Below are 26,154 nucleotides of genomic sequence, written 5' to 3' on the forward strand. Positions count from 1 at the left end.
AGGCTATGAATCGATCCTCTTCAAGACGAGCCACGACTAAATATCTGTCAAACTGCATGCAGGAGTCAGATATACGGCGTTCGGTAGGAGAAGGTGTTTTAGCGTAAGTTAGGCTGCTGCTTCCAGTCTGCTGTTGGCCTCAACTTAGATGTGTTTAGAGAAGGGCAGTCGACTATGGCCCTGTCCACATTACTCCGTTTTTACTCCGTATTTGCTACGTTTACACTGAGCGGCCACACTACGCCGGAGTTTTGGAGCACCCTAAACGGAGGAATCTGAAAACTCCGCTGAGGTTGGAGGTATTTGAGAACTCCGGGGTTGCGTTTGCGTGTGGACGGTCGGATACGGATGTGCTTAGAAAAAATTACGCCCACACCCGTGTTCGCTACTGGATTGGTTCTTGGCAACCATGACGTCTCCGTCCCTTATTCGTCACACTCACTATCACGTGACCCGTACCCGGAAGAAAACAAACTGGGCTACCAGCGATTCATTTCAACATGGATAACTAATTGCAAGCGTTGCTGCTAGCACAACAGCTACATGATGTTGCTGCTAGCACAACAGCTAGCAGCAGCTATGCAGTAAAAGTCTGCATTTCTGTGGAGGAAGCAGCTGTTATTGGACTGACTAGCGAGCGGCGTGACCGGCATCAGCCCTATGGAGCAGCTCGTTGTTTTTAGATTCTAATGAGAAGACATGCTGCACTAACGTTTTACTTCTTCCGTTTGGTAGCCTTGAGAGACCTTAGTCTGTAAGTATGTATTTATGGAGCATGAAAATATGTACGTAGATATATTCTATTCGCGTGTTTAGTATAACATTTGTGTTGTATTAAATGCTAATCGCGGTTAGCATTTCTCCATTGGCGGTAATGTTAAAATTAGCTTAGAAGCTAGCTAGGCGGACATGTTACATGCTGGCTATATCATGGATTGTTGTTTTGTATTCATGTAATGTGTATAGGGACAGTTTGTAAAGCCATATTTCATATTGTGCTTCCACAGTTTTACAAACAAAGATTCACACTGAAGTCTTGAAACTCTTCTATGGATTCCATGGTCTTTATTTCACGGATCTACTGTTAGCGATCTGCTAAGCTTTCCTGCACGAAAGAAGAGCAGAATAGAGTGAGAGACGTGTGTTGACCACATGTATGGACCCATATTCTAGTAAACGTTTACTTGTAAGTGTTGATTTTAAAGTAAATTTGATGTGAGAGAGATAGACCCGCACCGCTGTAATGCTAATCGCGGTTAGCATTTCTCCATTGGCGGTAATGTTAAAATTAGCTTAGAAGCTAGCTAGGCGGACATGACGTTCAGAGCTACTAGTGAGAACAGACATCAACAACACGGAGGAAACGAGTGAGAGACCACATTGATGGACCCATAATCTAGTAAACGTTTATGTGTAAGTGTTGATGTTAAAGTAAATTTGGAGAGAGAGAGACAGAGCGAGTATTTTTATTTTTTTTAACTAAGCAAGCAATTCACTTCCTGTTTACACCGTCACGCACATGCCCAGTGTAGTTAATGGTCACGTGCTGTCCGCCTTCGACGGCTGCCGTGTGGACGCAGATCAACTCGAGAATGATGCTGAAACTCCCGTGTGGACGGAGATCGTTTCTATTTGACAAATCTGCATCCAAGGAGAAACGGAGTAGTGTGGACAGGGCATATGTCCTGCCTTAAGTTGTCCCATGCCATACTGACTCTGGCCGTCAAGCTCCCCCCGCGCCAGAGACATCTCCTCGCAATGTTTTCCCCCCTAACTTCACGATTAACCCAGGCACATCCATCCTGGCATCCTTTCATGTTCTGTTACTTCTACCTTCCATGTTCCACCCACCTCGGCCAACTTCGGCTAACTCCTCCCACCTCTACCGACTACCCCAGCTGCACAGACCGCTCCAACAACAGAACAGGTAGGTATATGGCACAGCTAAGGGAGCAGCTTGGGGTAGTTCTTGCCAGGGACGCAACAGTCGTTTCTTCCTGCCTATGCCACCCCCCCCCCCCCCCCCCCCTCTTCCTCCACCCCTACCCCCACTAGCGTTGCCATCCCATCTTAAACGCGCCTCATTTCCACAGCTCCGCCAGCAGACAATTCCAGCGTCCTCTGACTTATTCCCCCCCCCCCACCAGTTTCACTTTTAGCCAAAGCTAACCCTATCCTCGGACAATTCCGAAGTTGTCGGTCCTTTGCCTTCCAACAACCCCAGGAGGAGATCCCCGAGGGATATCGTCCCTCCACAACGCCGCTCTTTCACCCCCTTGAGATCCAGCCGCTCGAACAACGGCCAAAACCACAGCGACCCTTCTCCCCCACGCCAACGCTCCGATGGCCCCATACATCCCGCATTTCAGAGTGGACAGTCTCTCGACTGAAGCATGCACTCACCCAGCTCAACATCCATTTCCACCAGTCCGACAGAAAAGCAAACTCTTCAAACTGCTCACGGCCGCTCGGCACTACACCTTCCTCGATCGCCGAGCCACCAGCATCAGGCGCTACGTCGACGCCCAGACAAGCCCAGTCACTCACACCAGCCCCTCTAGAGGGCCAGTTCGTATCACACACCCTCCTTACTCTCTCTGCATCAGGGATATCTCACCCTGCAGCCTCTTTTACCCAATCTGCACTTCCAACCCACGCACATGCATCCTTTCATCCCAGCATCTTTTCCTCTTCCCTCGCTCCTGCCTTTCCATTCAACATAACACAGGCTATCGATCAGCGGTAACCACATGAACCTCGCCCAATTATCGAGCCATCCACACGCAATCCCCACATCTCCTGGGAATTGCTAAACAAGCTTGGTCGCTGCACTCAAACAGCCACTCCCCACCTGAGCAGACATCACCAGGCTCCACCTAATTCCCAGCCCGGACTACTCCACGAAGTACATAAGAATCGATCACGCCACGTTCCCCATCCGCCTCGCAGGCGAAGAAGCCAGTCACCTAAGGCAGACATCACCAGCACCTCCAAGTCCTTGCCACCGATCCCAACTACCGGTACCTTTTCGTTTTCTTCGGAAGGACGCGTATGACTTCGCCACGCGTCCGTCCAAGAGCAGCCGAAAAATTAGCTTACCTGAATCCGGACAAACGTCTTGTCACCGCAACCTCTCGATGCATCACTTAATTCTACTGTCTTAATCACCACTGTCATTATTGTGCTACCTACTGCCACCCACTGGCACGTGAAGAGTATTTAATTACGTAGCCAGCTACTATGTTGCAGGGCCAGACGCTCAACCATGGCAAATTATTCGAAGCAACCAATTAATATATATTATTTCTGGACCGATTTAAGCAAATCCGGATATTTTTCCCACAGCCTACCTGACGATCTCTCACGGCACACCGGCGGGCTACGGCTCAGGGGTGAAAATCACCGATCTAGACGACTTCCTCACTGTTACGCTACCTTCTTCAAAACCCAGCACACGGTCTAAACACTCAGCTTTCCTCCACCAGATAAAATAAATAAATAGAATCAATAGATTAAACAAAAAACACCTTGCCACACATCCCGTTAGTCACCGCCGGCGTTACAAACCTCCATGACTGCGTCACACTTGGCGAAGCACGTAAACCGAGCTAAACTGACACCAGTTCCTCTTCTCCTGGAACGGCATCTCCTTCTTCCACGACGAACACATCACCAAGCCGGAAGACATCCAGCTTTTCACAGACGCAGCACCCTCGATCAGCTTTGACGGCTTCTACAATGACAATCGGTCCTTGGCCGCGTGAATTCTCATCCCCCACACCTTCCTCCGCGATCTACGAAACGTATCCCATAGTCATAGTAGCCATTCTTTTGGGGCATGAACGGTCCATTAAAGACCATTGCCATCCACTCAGAATATAGCGTAGATGGCATCCTAAACAACGTCGCCCCCAAGCTCTCATCGTACATCACCGGACGGAACCGCTTCCAAGCTTTCGTAACTCCTTCAGCCTTCCATTCCTGTGCCTCGAGATCCTTACCCCCACGACCTTCAGTCATTTATCCATTTCCCTCCTTAAGGTCAAGCTCTCCACTGTACATGTTTACATAAGCGGAATTAACTTCTACACAAACTGTCCTCAGGGCTCCGTGCCCAGCCTACCCACTCACACGTCGCCATGCTACTCGAAGGTCCGTAAAGCCAAACTACGCCTAAACGGCTGACCCTCACTTCGGACCACCTCACCTGCTGCATCCTCACCCTCAGCTCAGGTCATCTGTCTCCCTTCATGGACAAAGCATTAAAGTCCACGTTCTTGCCAGCTTCTTTCGCTGCTCCGATTTCACCGCCTTGAACTCCATCCGTCCCGAGACACCACCACGTCAGACATCACATCCATCCTCCCGACACAGTCGTCTATCACCTCAATGCCACAAGACCAACCAAAACGGTCCACCTTAACCCATCTACCTTTTCCGACCAGACTCGTACTTAAGTCTGTACGAACCCATCCGCGACTACTTAAGCTCAAGTTCAACCAGCCAAACTCCCCGCAAGATCCCCTGTTGCGGTCTCGGGCTCACCACCACTTTCGCCATATCTTGGGCCGATCCATAATACCCCCCGAGTTTACTCAGCGCCGGCTCCACCGCTTCAAGCCAAGGAATTTCTGACCACATCCTCAAGATATGTGATTGTTGGCCTTCCCCCACGTACCTCTCACAAGTTCATTCCAACCCGAACGACACCAGAAACGCCATCAGTCTTTATGGAGCTATCTTTGGGGACTCTACACTGCCAGAGCTTCCGAAGAGACAGCCCCCACCCTACAAGTCTCCGTTCCCGCCAGCCGCCGGACATCAACGGTCCCCCTTCGATCGTCTAACCTCCTTCCTACAAACCCTCCTCGTTTCTTCTTCCTTACATCCCTTCATCCCTCCACCATACCGGTGTGAATGCGCGCGTGTGCATGTGGATATATGCACTGTGTGCCCGCGGCTAACTTCTACAGTATTATGTGTTGTTTCTTAATTTGTAAGTATTTTGAAGTTCTGTTTGTGAACTCATACTGTTATTGGTGTGGTCCTTGTTAGTGAACTTGTTTTCTTTTTTTTGCAACCAGAAGTGACATTTGTCGGCGACTAAAAATGTTACAATTAACTTCCATGAAGTGAAAACACACTGTGAAGACTAAAACACGGACAACGCATGTTTACAATGTTTACTGAGCTAATAAATCGAGAGAAGTAGAGTCATTTTCTCATAGACTTCTATACAACCAGAGGAGTCGCCCCCTGGTGGACACTAGAGAGAATGCAGCTTTAACACATGAACCTTTGACATACGAGTTCATGATGAAGGAACATGATACCCAGTGTTTTTAATGGAGCTGTATGACGTATGGAGTTATTAAAATGTAGAGCTAATCATTAGCTACTCTCAGCGTATTCCAGGGGGAGAGCTCGCTTACCTTTAGGAGACTACGAGGGCATACAAAATACAAGTATACAAAATACAAACCAGTTTTATTTGTTTCTTACAATGAAAAGTAGATTAAAGGTTACACAAATGGATTACTCAAAAAGTCAATAAAATACATACATGTCAAAAGCTAATTCTACCTCTAGATCAACGTACTCTTACAATATTTACATGTTTCTTTCAGTTAACACTTGTTTCTTGTCCAGCACCCCCAAGTGAAACATCAGTCCAGATATTTCTTTAAATGGTGAACATTTTTTACATTAATCCAAGGTTGCTTCATTTACATATCTTACACAATTCTGATCACCAGAGTGTATAAGCTTATACATTAATCAAGTAATGAAATGATCACTTTAAAATGATCATTAAATGAACACTGTGCTATAATGTGTTCGTCACTTTAATGCTGCAGGTACTCAATTAAAGTACCTCAGAAAATCAAGTACAATACTTAAGTTAATGTACTTGGTTACATTCCACCACCGCTAAAAGAAGATCACACAATAGTTCACAAGAGCACAAAGTTCTTCATAGAACTAGCCTCTTGTTTTGTCTCAAAACACACCAGATTGATGAAATAATGTACAACATGTTCTTCCAGGCAGGGTAGGAAATTTACATATTTTTTGGGGGGCAACTTTTGCCCCCACTGACTGAAATCCAGGGCATTTTCAAAAAATTGGGGGCACTTTTTGAAACTTGTGAAATAACATTTAACCTTTGTTCAAAATAATAAATAGTTATTTAGGCTTACAGTATGTGAGCAATTGTCATCAAATGGCAATAATAAGACTATTAGGCAGTAGTCTACAGATTCAAAGTGTTTTCATAGATTTTTTAAACAAAAAACAAACATAAATCAGACAATCATATTCAATTTTATTCTTATTTCTTTGTGGTTATTTATTGTTATTATTAAATGTTTTAAACAACTATTAAGTCAACGATGCCTTGATTACATATACATCAGTCATTGTATGGAATTATTGAGAAAAAATATTTTTGTAGCACCTCAAATATTGTGATATTACCCATTTTTGCCCTGAACTTATACATCAGTCATTGTGTGGAATTTTTGAGAAAAACATTTTTATAGCACCTTAAAAATCTAAAAAATGTGCCATTTGAAGGTACAAATTCAGTTCAGAGTTTTTACTTAGTAAAATATCTTAATTGACTGTCAGTCAGGTATTATTCATTAGCAACCCTCAAATCAAAGAATGAAGACACTATACGCACAATTTAGGTGTATTTTCCCTTTAACTCACGAGATGCAGGTAGCATGTTTTATATTTAATGTGAATATAATTAATTTAATCTAATTTCCATTATGCAATATGTATACTTTGTTGGCATCTTATTCTGAAAACCGGATGTTCGTCTGAAGAAACCGGATGTTGTCTCACGTTAATCTTTCCGTTAATTTTCAAAGTCCTTCGCTTGCTCCCTATCTGCCGTTTGAATGAGTTTACCGTGAATTTCAGGATATAGGTGCACTAAAATTTAAGTGTCCGCTGAGTTGACCGCAGATCTCGCAGTCACAGGTCTGATTAAGAAGCGCTCCATTTATTTATTCGTTTAGAAAGTTCAGGGGCGTTTTTTGCCCCTCTCCTAGTGATATCAGGGGCAAAATGATATTTCTTAGGGGCAGTTTTGCCCTTTGCCCTCGTGTATTTCCGACGCTGCTTCCAGGTGAGCGTGACCCGGACCCCTCTAGAAAACCAACACCAACTAGAAAATAAAAACTCAATCAGTCTACCGGATCAAACTAAAGACAGTACTCAGCTCCCTGCCAACGTGAGGAGGCGTCACCTTAAACAAAGCATGGATCTCTCAGAGCGATCAAGGTTTATTGTGTCACTAATCGTAAGCGGGGGCTGATTGTGTGCGAGGACAGGGTTTTGAGGGAAACAATTCAAAATCTGAACGTGGAATCAATAAGTAATGCTCTCACATTAAAACAACATGCTTTTGAATAAAGATAGGAAAAAAGCACCAGAGTTCTTCCCCTGAGTTATGTGCCATGTGGTGTGTCAGATTCACCTTTTCTATACAAACAGAACCACTACAGCTGGTTGTCTCTTGTATGAGCTTTCATGTGTAACTTCAGAGCTGACTTGTGCTGAAATCTATTATCGCACAGAGAGCAGCTGAAAGGTTTCTCTCCTGTGTGAATTCTCATGTGTATCTTCAGACTTCCACTTAGACTGAAAGTTTTACCACATTCTGAGCAGCTGAAAGGTTTCTCTCCTGTGTGAGTTAGCATGTGTTTCTTCAGATGTCCACTTTGAGTGAAAGTTTTACTACATTCTGAGCAGCTGAAAGGTTTCTCTCCTGTGTGGAATCTCATGTGTTTCTTCAGACTTTCACTTTGAGTGAAAGTTTTACTACATTCTGAGCAGCTGAAAGGTTTCTCTCCTGTGTGGAATCTCATGTGTTTCTTCAGACTTCCACTTTGAGTGAAAGTTTTACTACATTCTGAGCAGCTGAAAGGTTTCTCTCCTGTGTGGAATCTCATGTGTATCTTCAGACCATCATTTTGAGTGAAAGTTTTACTACATTCTGAGCAGCTGAAAGGTTTCTCTCCTGTGTGAATTCTCATGTGTTTCAGTAAAGATTCCCTCCGTCCAAAGGATTTCTTACAGAGGGAGCAGCTGAAAAGTTTTTCCCCTGTGTGACACCTCATGTGTCTCTGTAAATGTCCACTACGTGAAAAAGATGTATTACATTCTGAGCAGCTGAAAGGTTTCTTTCCTGTGTGAGTTACCATGTGTCTGTTTAAAGCTTGCCTCCGTCCAAAAGATTTCTTACAGACTGAGCAGCTGAAAGGTTTCTTTCCTGTGTGAATCATCATGTGTTTCTTCAGATATTGAGTCTTGCCAAATGTTTTCTCACACTCAGAGCAGCTAAATAGTTTCTCACCAGCACTACATCTTGAATCACTGACAGGAACTTCATCATTATTCACAGAGTTTAAACCTGACTGAGGTTCTCTGGTCTCCTTCCAATCACCACTGTCATCAGTGTCAGAAGAGTCTCCAGTCTTCTGATCAGTATCTGGTTCAGAGTTCCTGCCTGATTCTGGTCCTCCACAGTCCTCTCCATCAGCTTCTGTTTCCATCTGTTCAGTTTGTCTTTGATGAAGCTGTGAGGACTGAGCTTCCTCTTCATCATCTTCACTCTTCACAGGAGTGAATGAGAACTTGATATCAGCCTCCTCCAGACCTTGAAGCTGCTCTCCCTCCTGACTGGTCCAGTGTTCCTCCTGTTCCTCTTTAATGTGTGGGGGCTCTGGGTCCTCCTGGTCCTCTTTAATGTGTGGGGGTTCTGGGTCTTCCTGGTCCTCTTCAACGTGTGGGGGCTCTGGGTCCTCCTGGTCCAGACTGGAGCTCCACTCCTGCTGCTCTTCTTTAACCACCAACAGCTGCTGGACGTCTGTGGAAAATAATGAATTACATACACACCTTAGAAAACTGTAATTTCATGTTAACAACTAATCCACTGATTTCACTACTTTCCTATAATGTGGGGAGACATGTTGCACATTTTGTAGAACATATTCAGACCTCATTCAAACTAAAAGAAACTAAAAACTGACATGTTACACTTACGGTAATTGAGTCACATGGTGTTGGGGATAGCAATGGGGATATATGCTGTTCAGTGGTTTAGTTTGATGAATAGGACAGGGGGTGAGAGAAGGAGTCTTCTTTTTTGCTGACCGCTAACATCGCTATTATCACTATTATCATTGTTGATCGCTGTCTATTACCTTTGTACACCAATGAGAAAGTATTTTGAACGTTTTTGTCTCCCCCGGCTGTAAGACCTGTATGACTCCTCTTCAGCCTGAAGACGGTCATGACCTTTGCCCCTCATGTCTTGGCCTCGAGTATCTGATGGAGAGCCTCTTGGAGAACCCGTGCATTAACTGCGGCATCATGCCTCCCGGGGTAAGGTCTACTAGGCTGGCCGAGGTGGAACACCTCCTACCTGACAGGTCGATCCTACCAGGTGACATGGAGGGGGGCCGTGTCGGAACCACGCATGCTGACTACGGGGTTCCACAAGGTTCAGTCCTAGGCCCCCTTCTCTTATCGCTCTACACAACATCTCTGGGTTCTGTTATTCGCTCGCATGACTTCTCTTACCATTGTTATGCCGATGACACCCAGCTGGTCTTGTCATTTCCCCCCAGTGACACCCAAGTGGAGGCACGCATCGCTGCGTGCTTGGCTGACATCTCGAAGTGGATGACGACACACCACCTCAAGCTCAACCTGGACAAAACCGAGCTACTGTTCCTCCAGGTGAAGGGTTGCCCGCACCGAGACCTGTCCATCACCATTGACGATACCGTGGTGACGCCAACTCGGACTGCGAGGAACCTGGGTGTGACCCTGGATGACCAACTGTCATTCTCAGCAAACATTTCATCAGTTACACGCTCCTGCAGATTCCTGCTCTACAACATCAGGAGGATTCGCCCCTTCCTCACTGGCGAGACGGCGCAGGTGCTCATCCAGGCTCTTGTCATCTCCCGCCTGGACTACTGCAACTCTCTACTTGCCGGAGCCCCGGCGTCGGCTATCAGACCTCTGGAGCTTGTCCAGAAAGCTGCAGCTCGCCTGGTGTTCAATCGCCCCAGGTTCTACCACACAACTTCCCTTCTCCGTTTTCTACACTGGCTACCTGTAAGAGCTCGCATCCAGTTTAAGACTCTGGTGCTAGCCTACAGGGCAGTGAAAGGAACAGCTCCTTCCTATTGCCAGGCCATGGTCAAGCCCTACACCCCCACCCGACCACTTCGCTCTGCTGCTTTGGGGCGATTGGTTGCCCCGTCGCTCAGAGGTCCCTGCGTCCGATCGACCCGGTCACGGCTTTGTTGTTGCACTTATTGTTTTTGTTTGTTTCTGCACTGTACTTTGGCTCTGGGTTATGCTCTTAGATCAGGGGTCGGCAACCTTTACTATCCAAAGAGCCATTTTGCTCTGTTTTCCACCAAATAAAATTTGTCTGGAGCAGCAAAAGCTATTTGATATCACAGCTTATAAAGTTTTGATATAGTTATATTATATATACAAAAACTATAGTTTGTTGTATTTATGAAATTATAGAACAAGAATAAAGACAATTCTTGACATTTTATTGCTATTTTAATAATATCAAACTCTTATGAAGAGGAGAGTTTGCTGCAGCAGTTGAGAAATCATCTCCAGCGTGACACTTTTCAGCAAATGCTGTGTAGGTGACTATGAGCAACTTTCCAGAAGTCACTGAGAGGCTAAGCGAATGACTTCCGGAATCCAGTGGATGAGTTTCGAGTGTTTATTTGTGGGCAACAAATAAACGTTGATTATAGATGGCATACAATCATAACTCAATAATTTGTCAATATGAATAACATGTAAAAATAGCGTGAAATAGCGGTCAACAAAAAATAAGGCTCCCTCTCTCACCCCCTCTCCTTCCAATCCTTCCCCTAGTCCAACTCTGACAGCTGATAAACCCCCATTGTGGCCATTCCCAGTACCACGTGACTCAATCACCGGAAGTGCACCGGAAGTGACGAAAAAGGGCATACAAAATGACACAGGCCACACCTGGCTCCTACATGCTGTGTGCTTGTTCTGGAAGTGACATTCAACATTACATTGTTTGCACATATCAAACATACAGGTAAGCCAGCATCGTTGGCAGTGAAAGCAAATGAAGACGTCCACGCAGAATTAAACTCTCTATTTTCCTCCGAGACTTTTCTTTTTTGGATTTATCCATTGATAGTTTACTGAGGGCGGGGGCTGAAAATCATGATTAGCCACCTGCAGGGAAAGGCTCTTGACAGGTGTAATAGGATGTGACGCACATTTTAGTTGACAAAATATTAAAACATTTGTATTTAAGGTCAGGTATTACTGACCTTGTTGTCTTTACTAGCAGCTGTTGTCCAGTTAAAGTCTGCATTATTACGGAGGAAGCAGCTGTTATTGGAGCGATTAGCGAGCAGCGTGTCCAGCGGCATTATCAGACCTACGGAGCGGCCGTCTGAAGTCACATTAGCGGCTTTCAGCAACCAATCCACTTCCTGTTTACACCGGCACCCACCCGCATGCCCGGTGTACGTGAATAGTCACGTGATATTCGATTTCAGGCATTTGAGTCTGGATGGAGATCATTTAGATCAGAGGTCTCCAACCTTTTTGCACCACGGACCGGTTTCATGTAAGACAATATTTTCACGGACCAGCCTTCAAGGTGTGGCGGATAAACACGACAAAATAAAATATGATCGGCTTAAAAACAAATATAAAATGCATAAATAAATACAATTCACAATAACGCTGAATCAGTGGAGCCCTGAGCTTGTTTCTCTGCAACGAGACGGTCCCATCTGGGGTAACGGGAGACAATGACACCCGAAGTGTGTTCCTGATGTCCAGTCTGTAGTATCTACTCCGTAATTTAGTTTTGATTGATGTCACTGCAGAACATCTCGCTTCACAAAGAGGATGTGTGAAATGGTGAGCAGGGTTTCAGTGCTTTAGTGGAGATCTCAGGATATTCAGCCTTGATTTTAATCCAAACACCAGCAGAGTTGTTGTCTCAAACATACTTTTAAGCCCACCGTCATTTACCATCTCCAGCAGCTGATCTTCTCTGTGGACACATGTTCTGCAGAGCGGGTTTGGCGTGTCAGAATCACTCCTGATGTTTAATCAGACTCCTGATGTTGTCTGTTAAATGAAGCTTTCATTTTCTTGGAAGTTGTCGGCTCTTCTTCTGTCTCCTTAGTGGCCTTTCCTCTTTGCAAAGAAGCTCTCCAAAAGTTATTTACTAATTTTCGCTATTTTGTGGGCTTAATTTTTGAGGTAACGTATCACGTGACCGAGACGAGCGTCTTGACATGTGTCAAGAGCCACAGGCGGATGAAATTTTGAAATGTATTCTTTCTGTGCGGCCCGGTACCAAATGATCCACGGCCTGGTACCGGTTTAGAAAATTATGCTGAAACGCTATGTGGATGGAGATCGTTTAACAAAAACGTATTAGTGTGGATGTAGACTCAGGGAGCCGCAACAGAGGGGCTGAAGAGCCGCAGGTTGCTGACCCCTGTCTTAGATGCTGTTTTAAAAAAAGGAGATGTAGCCTACTTATGACTTCTGGTGACTAGTAGTTCTCTTGAATACCTATGTTGAATACACTTATTGTAAGTCGCTTTGGAAAAAAGCGTCTACTAAATGTCTAATGTAATGTGAGGTTCACCTCCCCCTGTCAGGGCAGTAGAATCCAGTCCAACCTACACATTTCAAAGAAGCGTGAAAAAACGTACATAGAATCGTAGCGCTAGTTAAAGGTAGGCAGCTGTTTGTTTGTAGCTCTGAAACGTAACAGCAGACATAAGGAAATAAAAATATTATTTTGTTTTTTTTAAACCAGGCTACATAAAGTATATTCATATACAATGATCTAGTAAATAATATAAATAATGTTGGTGTGTGTGTGTGTGTGTTTGAGAGTGAGAGAGACTGTCTGTACATTTGTTGAAAGCCAGCAGTGGCTCTTATGATTAGAAATATAATATAATAAAATATGATTATTATTTTAGAGCCTTCAACATCAGCAGTGGGGTGTGGCCTCCATGGGTCCCAAACTCCTCCCTCCCTCCCACTGTATACTTTATATAATCTGAATAAAACAAGCAATATTATAACATGATGTTGACATTAGTCATGATGGAGAGTAAACAAAACATGTTCTTGCTTTTTCTGATATTCATACAGCCTCCCAACCTGCAGAGACCAGACCTTCATCATCCAGCTCCTCGTCTGCTGGACCCACGACATCCACCGGTAGTGTACTTCATGTTAACTTTCTTTGTATGCCAACCCATGAACATCTGATAGTTTTCTTTAATTAAAAGTTAAAATAATCTGTTCATAGGTCACACTCCTGAAGAGATGGAGCAGACAGTTTGGGGGTTCGGCCGGTGCAGGAAACCTGACCATCCTGAGAGCTCGGAGGGATTGGTGTCGTGGGTCCAGTGTGACAGCTGCCACTCATGGTATCACACCATGTGTGTGGGCTGAGACGAGGAGCTGATGATGAAGATGATTATGTTAAATGTTGTTTGTGTCCTGATTTTTAATTTTCTTTTTGTCCCGTTTATATATAAATAAATGTTTGCATCATCTTTTCAATCTTTTGAAAAAGTAATTTGTCTTTTGCTTCAACAATGTAGCTTTTCAATCATGAATATTTGTGTTTTTAGTTGTAACAGAACTCTTACTCTGCACTGTGTATTATAATAGTAACTGTGATATATAATATACGTGTACATAATTGTTAAATTCATGCATCAGCTGGTGTGTTGCAAGTGATTGACATGAGAAGAGTTTAACAAAACATCCAGCAGGTGGTGGTATACACTCAAATGGAAATTAAGGAGCTTTTATTGCATCATTTGGAGTTGTTGAAGCGTGATATCTTATTGTGAAGGACAGAACTACGGTCCCGGATGTGTTGACAGCATTGATGGTAATTCTCTGAAACAAGTTAATATCCCCGAAAAACCAACAGCACCCAGTGGTTACAACGAGGATAGAAGTTGGTCCGAATAGATGTGGATGTTATTGGAATGTTCGCTAAAAAAACTGTCCGGACCAGGAATCAATTCCGTTAACTCTCTTATGTGATGTGAACATATTTTAGATTTCAACACGCTGCACGTTCTCATCTCATCTACTTTGTGTGTTAAAGATGCTGAGTGTTTAATGAACCAACCTGCTCTGTGTAACCGAAGCTGAGGGATGAAAACACCGTCCAGTAGTTTCCGTTGTCGCTCGTTCTCCTCTTTTGAACGAGAGAGTTCCTCCTCGTACTCTGCTATCGTTCTTTCAAACACACCAAATATCTCTTCAGCAGCCGCAGTTAGTCGCTGGTTGACTAAACATCTCAGCATTTGGACTTTAGACATGTTCTCACATCCACACAAACTGCGTCACAAACACCGTTTGCTCTCATTAAACTCTGACTAGCGCTGTGTGGATCACTTCCGTCCCCGTCGGTCTGTTTCCAGCTAGCATGCTAAGCTAACTTCAATAGCTTTGTAGGCTACCGGGAGATGAGTCAGAGGAGAAACATCCAGAAAAAAAGGTGAAGAGCTAAAAGTCCATTCAGACATGTTTATCCAGACACACAGAGACTCTGGTGGATCAGTACTGATGGAGCTAACTGAGACTTTATCAACGTAAAAACTCCTTCACGAGCTAGACGCCATTCTGTTCACAGTCAGCCACAGTGAAGAACACTTCCGGGTCCTCTTCCCCGTCAAAATAAAACATCCAGGTTTTTACTGACACGTATTTTTACATGTCGAACACAATATATTCAAGACTTTTAAAAATAAATAACATAAAACTAAATACATTTAACCAATATCCAACTGTCATGCTGCTGAGCTACAATAAAAGAGTTCACATTACAGATTTGAGATACAGACTTCACTGAAGCAGCACAAACATTTAACACTGTAGATTTATCACATTCACTTGTGTACAAATATAGTACTTGTCCCAAATATATAAGGAGTTCATGTGATACGTTTTGTTGCCAGTTAAAACTACCCAATAGTTTATACAAGTACAGCTGAAACTATTGGATGATTAATTATTTTGTGACTGACAAAACATTAGTTGGAAACTATTTTGATGGTTAGAGTCTTTTTACATGTAAAAACATTTCATAGTTCCAGCTTCACCAATGTGAAGATGCTGCTTGTTCTATTTAATAACATGAATGTATCAGTAACAAAGTAATATAGTGAAGGTGTCACTTTGGGCTCTGGATAATTGTGACACCATTTCTCACTGCAAACTACAACAGTAAAATCCTGCTTTTACATTAATACATGATAGCAATACTCATTTAATGATATAAAAAAAATCACACAGGACATTTTAATACTTTTAATACATACATATACTGTGTGTACAGATACTGTCTGTGGAACAGACCAACCCGGACCCTTTAGTTCAGAATCAGAATCAGAACCGTTTATTGCCATGTATGTTGAACATACAAGGAATTTGGCGTGACGGGAGGTGCAAACATTTAACAATCAACAACAATCAGTGCAAGTAGAAACATATTACAATTTACAGAGAGATATAAAATAAAGTAAGATATAAAATAAATGAAATATAAAATGAAGTGAAACATAAAATAAAGTGAAATCTATAATAAAGTGCACAAACGAACAGATAACAGGACTATAAACAACGAATAGGACTATAAACAAGTGAGATGTAATTGTAGTGTAAAAGTGTCGAGTGTAATAGAAGGGATGCAGGGGAGTGACCGGTGGGAACTTATCCTGGGGATGACAGAGTCAGTGGGGGTCCCGGGCTCTGTTAGTGAGCCCGACTGCAGATGGAAAGAAGCTGTTTATGTGGCGTGAGGTCTTGGTCCTGATGGACCTCAGCCTCCTGCCAGATGGGAGGGGCACGAACAGTTTTTGTCCAGGGTGAGAGGGGTCGGTTACAATCTTTCTTGCTCGCTTCAGGGTCCTTGAAGCGAACAAGTCATAGAGGGACGGCAGATTGCAGCCAATCACCCTCTCGGCAGAGCGAATGATGCACTGCAGCCTGCCCTTGGCAGTGGCTGCAGCGTACCAGACTGTGATGGAGGAGCAGAGGATGGACTCAATGATGGCTGTGTAGAAATGCACCATCATTGTCTTTGGCAGGTTGAGTTTCTTCAGCTGCCTCAGGAAGTACATCCTCTGCTGGGCCTTCTTTGTGATGGAGCTGATGTTCAGCTCTCACTTGAGGTCCTGGGATATGATGGAGCCCAGGAAGCGGAAGGACTCCACCACGTCGACGGGGGAGTCACACAGGGTGATAGGGGCAGGTGGGGCTGCAATCTTCCGGAAATCCACAACCATATCCACTGTCTTTCGAGCGTTGAGCTCCAAGTTGTTCAGACCGCACCAGGTCACCAGATGGCCAGTCTCCCACCTGTAGGCGGACTCATCCCCACCAGAGATGAGTCCAATGCGGGTGGTGTCATCCGCGAACTTCAGGAGCTTGACGGACTGGTGGTGCAGCTGTTGGTGTACAGGGAGAAGAGCAGAGGGGAAAGAACGCAGCCTTGGGGGGAACCGGTGCTGATGGTCCGGGAGGCTGAGACGTGTTTTCCCAGCTTGACGTGCTGCTTCCTGTCAGACAGGAAGTCTGTGATCCACTTGCAGGTGGAGTCGGGCACGTGCAGCTGGGAGAGCTTGTACTGCAGCAAAGACGGGATGATAGTGTTGAAGGCAGAGCTGAAGTCCACAAACAGGATCCTGGCGTAGGTTCCTGGGGAGTCCAGATGCTGGAGGATGAAATGAAGGGCCAAGTTGACTGCGTCGTCTACAGACCTGTTGGCTCTGTAGGCAAACTTCAGGGGGTCCAGGAGTGGGTCGGTGAGGGTTTTAAGGTGGGACAGGACAAGGCGCTCAAAAGACTTCATGACCACAGAGGTCAGGGCGACGGGCCTGTAGTCATTGAGTCCTGTGATCCTAGTTATTGTCCTTGGTGACTTCAACAAAGGTAACCTCAGCCATGAACTTCCTAAATACAGACAGTTTATTGAATGCTCAACCAGAGAGGAGAACATTTTAGATCACTGTTACACCACAATAAGCGGGGCCTATCACACAGTCCCTTGTGCTGCACTGGGACACTCTGATTCCTGCATACAGGCAGAAATTAAAGCTCTGTAAGCCTGCTGTCAGGATAGCAAAGCAGTGGACCAGTGAAGCTATGGAGGATCTTCGGGCTGTACAGACTGGGATGTTTTCAGGACTGCTACTAACAGTCTGGATGAGTACACAGAGGCTGTAACGTCATACATCAGCTTCTGTGAAGACAGCTGTGTACCATCATGCACCAGGGGGAGTTATAACAACGACAAACCCTGGTTAACAGCTTAACTCAGACAGCTACGGTTGCAAAAGGAACAAGCATTTAGGAGTGGGGACAAGGACATGTTCAAGAGTCAAAATACAGGTTTAGCAAGGCGGTGAGAGACGCTAAACAACAGTACTCTAAGAAACTGCAACACCAGCTCTCAGCAAGTGACTTCTGTCTGTAGAGGTCTGACAGATCATAAACTACCAGCCTAAAGCGCCCCACCCTGTGTGACTCACAGGTCACCACTGTGGAGTCCTTCAGCTTCCTGGGCTCCACCAGAACCCAGGACCTCAAGTGAGAGCTGAACATCAGCTCCATCACCTAGAAGGCTGAGGAGAGGATGTACTTCCTGAGGCAGCTGAAGGAGTTCAACCTACCAAAGACAATGATGGTGCACTTCTACACTGCCATCATGGAGTCCATCCTCTGCTCCTCCATCACCTTCTGGTACGCTGCAGCCACTGCCAAGGACAAGTTCAGACTGCATCATTCGCTCTGCTGAGAGATTGATTGGCTGCAGTCCACCACGACTTGTTTGCCTCCAGGACTCTGAGGCGAGCAAGAAAGATTGTAGCCGACCCCTCTCACCCTGGACACAAACTCTTTAAATCCCTTCCCTCTGGCAGGAGGCTGCGGTCCATCAGGACCAAGACCTCACGCCAAAAAAACAGTTTCTTCCCGTCTGCAGTTGGGCTCATTAACAAAACCCAGGACCCCCAATGACTCGGACACTTACATCCTTATGACAATTACTTACTGCTACACATCCTTGCACAACTCTACTCTTTAAATACACACGTGGCCCATAAAATACATACTTGAACCTCTTGGTGATGAGGGTCCCCTTTAAAGGGGACCTAGAGGGGGTACACACATGTGTACTCTGTGTACAATTCACTTTTGCGAAACGAATACAATTTTATGACATATCATATACCTGTGTAACAAAGAGATTCTGGGCGAAACAACCATGGGAGCCATTTTACACACTGCAAAACACAATTATACATGAACTAAGATCATATCTAGAAGATATCTAGAAGATTTACCACAATACCACGTTTTTTTGGGCAGAAATCTGCGTACTATGCTCTTTGTTCGGGTCTCTCATGACAAAGCGCGCAGCGATCATGGCGGAAGGACACATCCAGTAGGGGCGTGATTCGACCCGGCGTCGACTGGACGTGTCCAAATTACTCTCTTTCTTCAAAAGCTATATAAGTTTTGCCAACCATCAACCCACATTTCAGCAGAAAAAAAATTGAACTGGCACGTACCATTTGCTGATTTTCGTGACGAAGAAACCTGCTAATCCGTTCAGATCTGCTGCAGCCCTGCACTACGCCTTGCCCTCTGTGTGTGTGCGTAAAATGGCGGCTCTGACAGAATGAATGAGAAAATGGCAGGGATTCAGCCAGGTGGACCAATGAATGTAGACAGGGGGGTTCGGCCAGCCTATCTGAGATTTTCAGTGGGTAAACAGAGCCGCATATCCTCAAACACCCCCGCATGGCTCCCGTTGGACTATCCCGCATCTAACGAGGTGTCACATGATTAAATCGGCCAATCACAGGCCTTACCAAGCTTACATACACACATCCCAGAGATTTATTTTTATGATATGACAGATGTGACAGCTCAAAACGGCTCAAAATTAAAACAAATATAGCCAAACTGCTTTATTAGGATTATTGAACACTCTTAGTGATAAGACAAGTGAATATATAGTTAATATTTAGTTATATAGTATATAAAATTAGAATACAGCAATGCAACTGCTGGTTCCAAAAATTAGAATTTAGCTTGACTCAGACCAGTTTTGGCAACACATGCATGTCTTTTGACCTGATGAAGCCAGACAAATCTTTAGTCACAAACTGTTATGAAGTCAACTTTGTCCAGGAGGTTACAAAAAGTATCTTAACAATATTACCCAACCTTTGTTAAAACAGACCAACAAAAAAAGGCATCAGACAGATGTAAAGGGACAGTTGAGATGTTGAGAAGTGTGGTTGTATGAAGTACTTCTCCACAGTCAGTGAATTACTCCAGTAGATGGAGTTGGGAGAAAAGCAATGTACTGCTGTGGACGTATTTTAGACTCCTAAAAGAATCAATATCAGTTTTAGTGTAATACTCAACATATCCCTTTAAGTGTAAAAATTAAAGACATTTATTTCTAAGAAAATGATTTACAGAGAAACATACTAATATTGCAGAGATGAAAGCAAAAACGGTGTCAGGGTCTCCAAACCTGAAAGAGCACAAACCCACCTGACCACATTAAGTACAAGTACAAAAGTACTGTCATGTCAAAAAAGTATACTGACTATACTGAACGGCCCATTTCAAATACATATTTATGGTAGGCCTGTATCATTGGATACTAATAATTGACGCATTAATGTGTTCATCCATTTAATGCTGCAGGTACTCAGGTATAGTACAAGTACTTCACAATTGTACTTAAGTTAATGTACTTAGTTACATTCCTCCACCGCTAAAAGAAGATCACACAATAGTTCACAAGAGCACAAAGTTCTTCATAGAACTAGCCTCTTGTTTTGGTCTCAAAACACACCAGATTGATGAAATAATGTACAACATGTTCTTCCAGGTGAGCGTGCCCCGGACCCCTCTAGAAAACCAACACTAACTAGAAAATAAAAACTCAATCAGTCTACCGGATCAAACTAAAGACAGTACTCAGCTCCCTGCCAACGTGAGGAGGCGTCAGCTTAAACAAAGCATGGATCTCTCAGAGCGATCAAGGTTTATTGTGTCACTAATCGTAAGCGGGGGCTGATTGTGTGCGAGGACAGGGTTTTGAGGGAAACAATTCAAAATCTGAACGTGGAATCAATAAGTAATGCTCTCACATTAAAACAACATGCTTTTGAATAAAGATAGGAAAAAAGCACCAGAGTTCTTCCCCTGAGTTATGTGCCATGTGGTGTGTCAGATTCACCTTTTCTATACAAACAGAACCACTACAGCCGGTTGTCTCTTGTATGAGCTTTCATGTGTAACTTCAGAGCTGACTTGTGCTGAAATCTATTATCGCACAGAGAGCAGCTGAAAGGTTTCTCTCCTGTGTGGACTCTCATGTGTTTCTTCAGACTTCCATTTAGACCGAAAGTTTTACCACATTCTGAGCAGCTGAAAGGTTTCTCTCCTGTGTGACATCGCATGTGTGTCTTCAGATTTCCATTTTGAGTGAAAGTTTTACCACATTCTGAGCAGCTGAAAGGTTTCTCTCCTGTGTGGAATTTCATGTGTGTCTTCAGATTTCCATTCAGAGTGAAAGTTTTACCACATTCTGAGCAGCTGAAAGGTTTCTCTCCTGTGTGAGTTACCATGTGTCTCTCTAAATGTCCACGATCTGAAAAAGATTTCTTACAGACTGAGCAGCTGAAAGGTTTCTCTCCTGTGTGAATCATCCTGTGTCTCTTTAAATGTCCACCATGTCCAAAAGATTTCTTACATTCTGAGCAGCTGAAAAGATCCTCTCCTGTGTGGAATCTCATGTGTTTCTTCAGACTTCCATTTCGAGTGAAACTTTTACCACATTCTGAGCAGCTGAAAAGTTTCTCACCAGCACTACATCTTGAATCACTGACAGGAACTTCATCATTATTCACAGAGTTTAAACCTGACTGAGGTTCTCTGGTCTCCTTCCAATCACCACTGTCATTAGTGTCAGAAGAGTCTCCAGTCTTCTCATTAGTATCTGGTTCTGGATGTCTATCTGGATCTGAGTTCCTGCCTGGTTCTAGTCCTCCACAGTCCTCTCCATCAGCTTCTGTTTCCATCTGTTCAGTCTGTCTTTGATGAAGCTGTGAGGACTGAGCTTCCTCTTCATCATCTTCACTCTTCACAGGAGTGAATGAGAACTTGATATCAGCCTCCTCCAGACCTTGAAGCTGCTCTCCCTCCTGACTGGTCCAGAGTTCCTCCTGTTCCTCTTTAATGTGTGGGGGCTCTGGGTCCTCTTGGTCCTCTTTAATGTGTGGGGGCTCTGGGTACTCCTGTTCCTCTTTAATGTGTGGGGGCTCTGGGTACTCCTGTTGCTCTTTAATGTGTGGGGGCTCTGGGTCCTCCTGTTCCTCTTTAATGTGTGGGGGCTCTGGATCCTCCTGTTCCTCTTTAATGTGTGGGGGCTCTGGGTCCTCCTGTTCCTCTTTAATGTGTGGGGGCTCTGGGTCCTCCTGGTCCTCTTTAATGTGTGGGGGCTCTGGGTCCTCCTGGTCCTCTTTAATGTGTGGGGGCTCTGGGTCCTCCTGTTCCTCTTTAATGTGTGGGGGCTCTGGGTCCTCCTGGTCCAGACTGGAGCTCCACTCCTGCTGCTCTTCTTTAACCACCAACAGCTGCTGGACGTCTGTGGAAAATAGTGAATTACATACACACCTTAGAAAACTGTAATTTCATGTTAACAACTAATCCACTGATTTCACTACTTTCCTATAATGTGGGGAGACATGTTGCACATTTTGTAGAACATATTCAGACCTCATTCAAACTAACACAAACTAAAAACTGACATGTGTTTTACCTGGCTGTGATACAAAGTTTCTCTTTGCGGGAGTTGTTCTTGTTTCTATAACATTAGAGTAGGAGTCAGGTACAGCATGGGCCATTTTGTACACCCTATTTGGTCACTTACGGTAATTGAGTCACATGGTGTTGGGGATAGAAATGGGGATATATGCTGTTCCCTGGTTTAGTTTGATGAATGCAAGGAGAGGGGGAGAGAGAAGGAGTCTTCTTTTTTGCTAACTTAACATCACTATTATCATTGTTGATCACTGTCGATTACCTTTGTACACCAATGAGAAAGTATTTTGAACGTTTTTGTCTCTCCCGGCTGTAAGACCTGTATGACTCCTCTTCAGCCTGAAGACGGTCATGACCTTTGACCCTCTTGTCTTGGCCTTGAGCATCTGATGGAGGGCCTCTTGGAGAACCTGTACATTAACTGCAGCATCATGCCTCCCGGGGTAAGGTCTACTAGGCTGGCCGAGGTGGAACACCTGATGGGTGAGGTTCACCTCCCCCTGTCAGGGCAGTAGAATCCAGCCCAACCTACCAATTTCAAAGCAGCGCTAGTTAAAGGTAGGCAGCTGTTTGTTTGTAGCTCTGAAACGTAACAGCAGACATAAGGAAATAAAAAGATTTTTGTTTTTTATAAGCCAGGCTACATAAAGTATATTCATATACAATGATCTAGTAAATAATATAAATAATGTTGGTGTGTGTGTGTGTGTGTGTGTGTGTGTTTGAGAGTGAGAGAGACTGTCTGTACATTTGTTGAAAGCCAGCAGTGGCTCTTATGATTAGAAATATAATATAATAAAATATGATTATTATTTTAGAGCCTTCAACATCAGCAGTGGGGTGTGGCCTCCATGGGTCCCAAACTCCTCCCTCCCTCCCACTGTATACTTTATATAATCTGAATAAAACAAGCAATATTATAACATGATGTTGACATTAGTCATGATGGAGAGTAAACAAAACATGTTCTTGCTTTTTCTGATATTCATACAGCCTCCCAACCTGCAGAGACCAGACCTTCATCATCCAGCTCCTCGTCTGCTGGACCCACGACATCCACCGGTAGTGTACTTCATGTTAACTTTCTTTGTATGCCAACCCATGAACATCTGATAGTTTTCTTTAATTAAAAGTTAAAATAATCTGTTCATAGGTCACACTCCTGAAGAGATGGAGCAGACAGTTTGGGGGTTCGGCCGGTGCAGGAAACCTGACCATCCTGAGAGCTCGGAGGGATTGGTGTCGTGGGTCCAGTGTGACAGCTGCCACTCATGGTATCACACCATGTGTGTGGGCTGAGACGAGGAGCTGATGATGAAGATGATTATGTTAAATGTTGTTTGTGTCCTGATTTTTAATTTTCTTTTTGTCCCGTTTATATATAAATAAATGTTTGCATCATCTTTTCAATCTTTTGAAAAAGTAATTTGTCTTTTGCTTCAACAATGTAGCTTTTCAATCATGAATATTTGTGTTTTTAGTTGTAACAGAACTCTTACTCTGCACTGTGTATTATAATAGTAACTGTGATATATAATATACGTGTACATAATTGTTAAATTCATGCATCAGCTGGTGTGTTGCAAGTGATTGACATGAGAAGAGTTTAACAAAACATCCAGCAGGTGGTGGTATACACTCAAATGGAAATTAAGGAGCTTTTATTGCATCATTTGGAGTTGTTGAAGCGTGATATCTTATTGTGAAGGACAGAACTACGGTCCCGGATGTGTTGACAGCATTGATGGTAATTCTCTGAAACAAGTTAATATCCCCGAAAAACCAACAGCACCCAGTGGTTACAACGAGGATAGAAGTTGGTCCGAATAGATGTGGATGTTATTGGAATGTTCGCTAAAAAAACTGTCCGGACCAGGAATCAATTCCGTTAACTCTCTTATGTGATGTGAACATATTTTAGATTTCAACACGCTGCACGTTCTCATCTCATCTACTTTGTGTGTTAAAGATGCTGAGTGTTTAATGAACCAACCTGCTCTGTGTAACCGAAGCTGAGGGATGAAAACAGCGTCCAGTAGTTTCCGTTGTCGCTCGTTCTCCTCTTTTGAACGAGAGAGTTCCTCCTCATACTCTGCTATCGTTCTTTCAAACACACCAAATATCTCTTCAGCAGCCGCAGTTAGTCGCTGGTTGACTAAACATCTCAGCATTTGGACTTTAGACATGTTCTCAGAACCACACAAACTGCGTCACAAACACCGTTTGCTCTCATTAAACTCTGACTAGCGCTGTGTGGATCACTTCCGTCCCCGTCGGTCTGTTTCCAGCTAGCATGCTAAGCTAACTTCAATAGCTTTGTAGGCTACCGGGAGATGAGTCAGAGGAGAAACATCCAGAAAAAAAGGTGAAGAGCTAAAAGTCCATTCAGACATGTTTATCCAGACACACAGAGACTCTGATGGATCAGTACTGATGGAGCTAACTGAGACTTTATCAGCACAACAAAGAGACGCTGCTGCTGCTAACAACGTTAGGCGCCATGTTGTTCTCAGAAGAACATCCGGGTTAGTTGGTAACCTACAAAATAAAAGCCCTTAAACGTATGGAAGTCGTTATTTCCATCTTAATAGTTACATAATAGTAACATAATCGGTGGTAACTTTCTAAAACCTTAATTTTTCATTCGAATACACATGGTATGTGGGTGTTAGTGGTGTCTGTCTAGTTTCTAATGTGTGTTTTGAATGTACAAGGTTGTCATAGTCAGAATCTAAAGTTAACTCACCCTCTGTGTTGTAATGTGTGTGCGTGGAATGGTCCATCACTGGGGTCCATCACTGGGGTCCGCCCCGCCGCCTGCTCCTCCCCTCCTCTGATTGTTGAGCCTTCCCACCAGTCTTTGTTCCATATAGATTGGTGGCAGTCTCTTCTCCTGTGTCCGGATTGGCACACAAAGTTTTCAGCTAGTGTGTGTGTCTCAAAGCCTCTGCCCCTCTGTTCTCCTCTTTCTCCCCTGTTGTCTCCGTCCTTTCCTCCTCGCAGGTCATGGCCTGATTCCATTGTCAGCTGGGCATCCTCGGGTTTGCGCTGACAAACTCAGTCTTTTCTTGTTGTCTGTTGTTGTTCTGCATGTTGCAGTATTCCATATCACACAACTCTATTAGGTGTGATGTATTTCAGGCTCACGGATGACGTAAAAGCCTTTTTACAAAGTTCAGTCAGGGCTGTCACTGCATGGTTATACTCCATTGTCGTATACAACACACTGCAGGTCGATTACGGCTGGTGCGAATGCCGCAGATATTTTATAATAACGCACAAAGGAGGTAAAAGTTCTCTTGCATTCTATATATATGTCTTATTCAAATATATTTGTTTCTTTCTTTACCTCTTGGACATTACTTCATCTGTTTCTGCTTCGCCTTGTCCTCTCTGCTCCAGACACGGTTTGAGTTGATCCAATTTTTTTTCCTAGGCTAAAGTTGCCTTTTCCAGGGAACCCCAATTTCGTCCATTTTCCAATTGTTTGGCCGTTCGATTATCTTTGTCCCACATGTATTTTATTATTGGAGATAAGACCTTGGCATCAGGCTGCTCAGGCTCAGACTAACTTTGAATTTTACCCACCTTCTTCTAGTTACTTGATTCTGGTATCTTCAAACCCAATCTGGTCCAATCAATCAACTTGAAAGGATACACCAAATCTTTTTCTTTTTTTTTTAATACTACAAGTTCACCGGGACACGTCTGTCCGCCACCCTCTAGGTGCGAGAATACCGGTTTACCAACTTCTCTCTAGTTAACTGTCTCAGAATTTTAAGAACATCTGGTCCGATCACTCAACTTGAAAGGATACACCAAACCTCTATAAAACCTTCAAGTTACCCTAGGACCTAATGTCCAGCACTCTAAACGTGCGAGCCCGAAGTTCAACCATCAAAGTGTCTGCTCCATCACAAGATAATCTCTCACCGAGTGGGATTCTTTTTCCGGTTCAAGGATCGGTACAGCAATCTGGAACACCGTCTGACAGCCTCTCACCTTCAGGGAGGAACAGCTATATCGTTTGCGCTTCCGTCGTCTAACGGAGTCCTGGCTACTCGTCCGATCCCATCCTCGTCGCCATTTGTGGTGGATAAAATTCTTTTTAACCTCTCTGTGAGAAATAATCACGATGGAACTTCTTAAAGTATTAAAAACATATTTAATGAACAGACACTTCAATCAAAATTCAGCTGAATG

The 26,154-nt window shown here is 44.1% G+C and overlaps 2 protein-coding genes across 11 annotated transcripts; both read right to left on the minus strand.

The window, feature by feature from the left end:
* Positions 1–7,277: 7,277 nt before the first annotated feature.
* LOC142939160 (uncharacterized) lies at positions 7,278–14,734 on the minus strand. Of its 4 annotated transcripts, XM_076082377.1 has the most exons (3): positions 14,228–14,367; positions 9,598–13,542; positions 7,278–8,881 (listed from the first exon to the last, which is right to left on the minus strand). In XM_076082377.1, the coding sequence occupies exons 2-3, from the start codon at positions 9,632–9,634 to the stop codon at positions 7,512–7,514; spliced, it is 1,407 nt and encodes a 468-aa protein (XP_075938492.1). In that variant the 5' UTR covers positions 9,635–13,542; positions 14,228–14,367; the 3' UTR covers positions 7,278–7,511. The 4 variants fall into 4 exon arrangements, with proteins under 4 accessions (XP_075938492.1, XP_075938490.1, XP_075938493.1 ...); XM_076082375.1 differs by lacking the exon at positions 9,598–13,542 and having other exon boundaries at positions 14,228–14,734; XM_076082378.1 differs by having other exon boundaries at positions 12,082–14,370.
* A 4,311-nt stretch (positions 14,735–19,045) lies between these two features.
* LOC142939159 (uncharacterized) lies at positions 19,046–24,475 on the minus strand. 7 transcript variants are annotated; one of them, XM_076082373.1, is made up of 3 exons: positions 23,945–24,038; positions 22,214–22,479; positions 19,046–21,775 (listed from the first exon to the last, which is right to left on the minus strand). In XM_076082373.1, the coding sequence occupies exons 2-3, from the start codon at positions 22,335–22,337 to the stop codon at positions 20,388–20,390; spliced, it is 1,512 nt and encodes a 503-aa protein (XP_075938488.1). In that variant the 5' UTR covers positions 22,338–22,479; positions 23,945–24,038; the 3' UTR covers positions 19,046–20,387. The 7 variants fall into 7 exon arrangements, 6 of the variants coding, with proteins under 6 accessions (XP_075938488.1, XP_075938487.1, XP_075938485.1 ...); XM_076082372.1 differs by having other exon boundaries at positions 22,214–22,533; positions 23,945–24,037; XM_076082370.1 differs by having other exon boundaries at positions 22,214–23,259; positions 23,945–24,036.
* Positions 24,476–26,154: the final 1,679 nt, after the last annotated feature.

The sequence above is a fragment of the Anarhichas minor genome, unplaced genomic scaffold, assembly GCF_050575085.1.
Source record: "Anarhichas minor isolate MPS153535 unplaced genomic scaffold, ASM5057508v1 ptg000094l, whole genome shotgun sequence".
NCBI classification, from domain to species: domain Eukaryota; kingdom Metazoa; phylum Chordata; class Actinopteri; order Perciformes; family Anarhichadidae; genus Anarhichas; species Anarhichas minor.

Bases quoted from the DNA above. Each gene is read 5' to 3' on its own strand.
- LOC142939160 (XM_076082375.1), bottom strand. From the start codon at position 14,420: ATGTCTAAAGTCCAAATGCTGAGATGTTTAGTCAACCAGCGACTAACT. The intron at 8,882-14,227 runs GTTGGTTCATTA...TATTTTCCACAG, and splicing joins GCTTCGGTTACACAGAGCAG to ACGTCCAGCAGCTGTTGGTG.
- LOC142939159 (XM_076082369.1), bottom strand. From the start codon at position 24,137: ATGTCTAAAGTCCAAATGCTGAGATGTTTAGTCAACCAGCGACTAACT. The intron at 21,776-23,944 runs GTTGGTTCATTA...TATTTTCCACAG, and splicing joins GCTTCGGTTACACAGAGCAG to ACGTCCAGCAGCTGTTGGTG.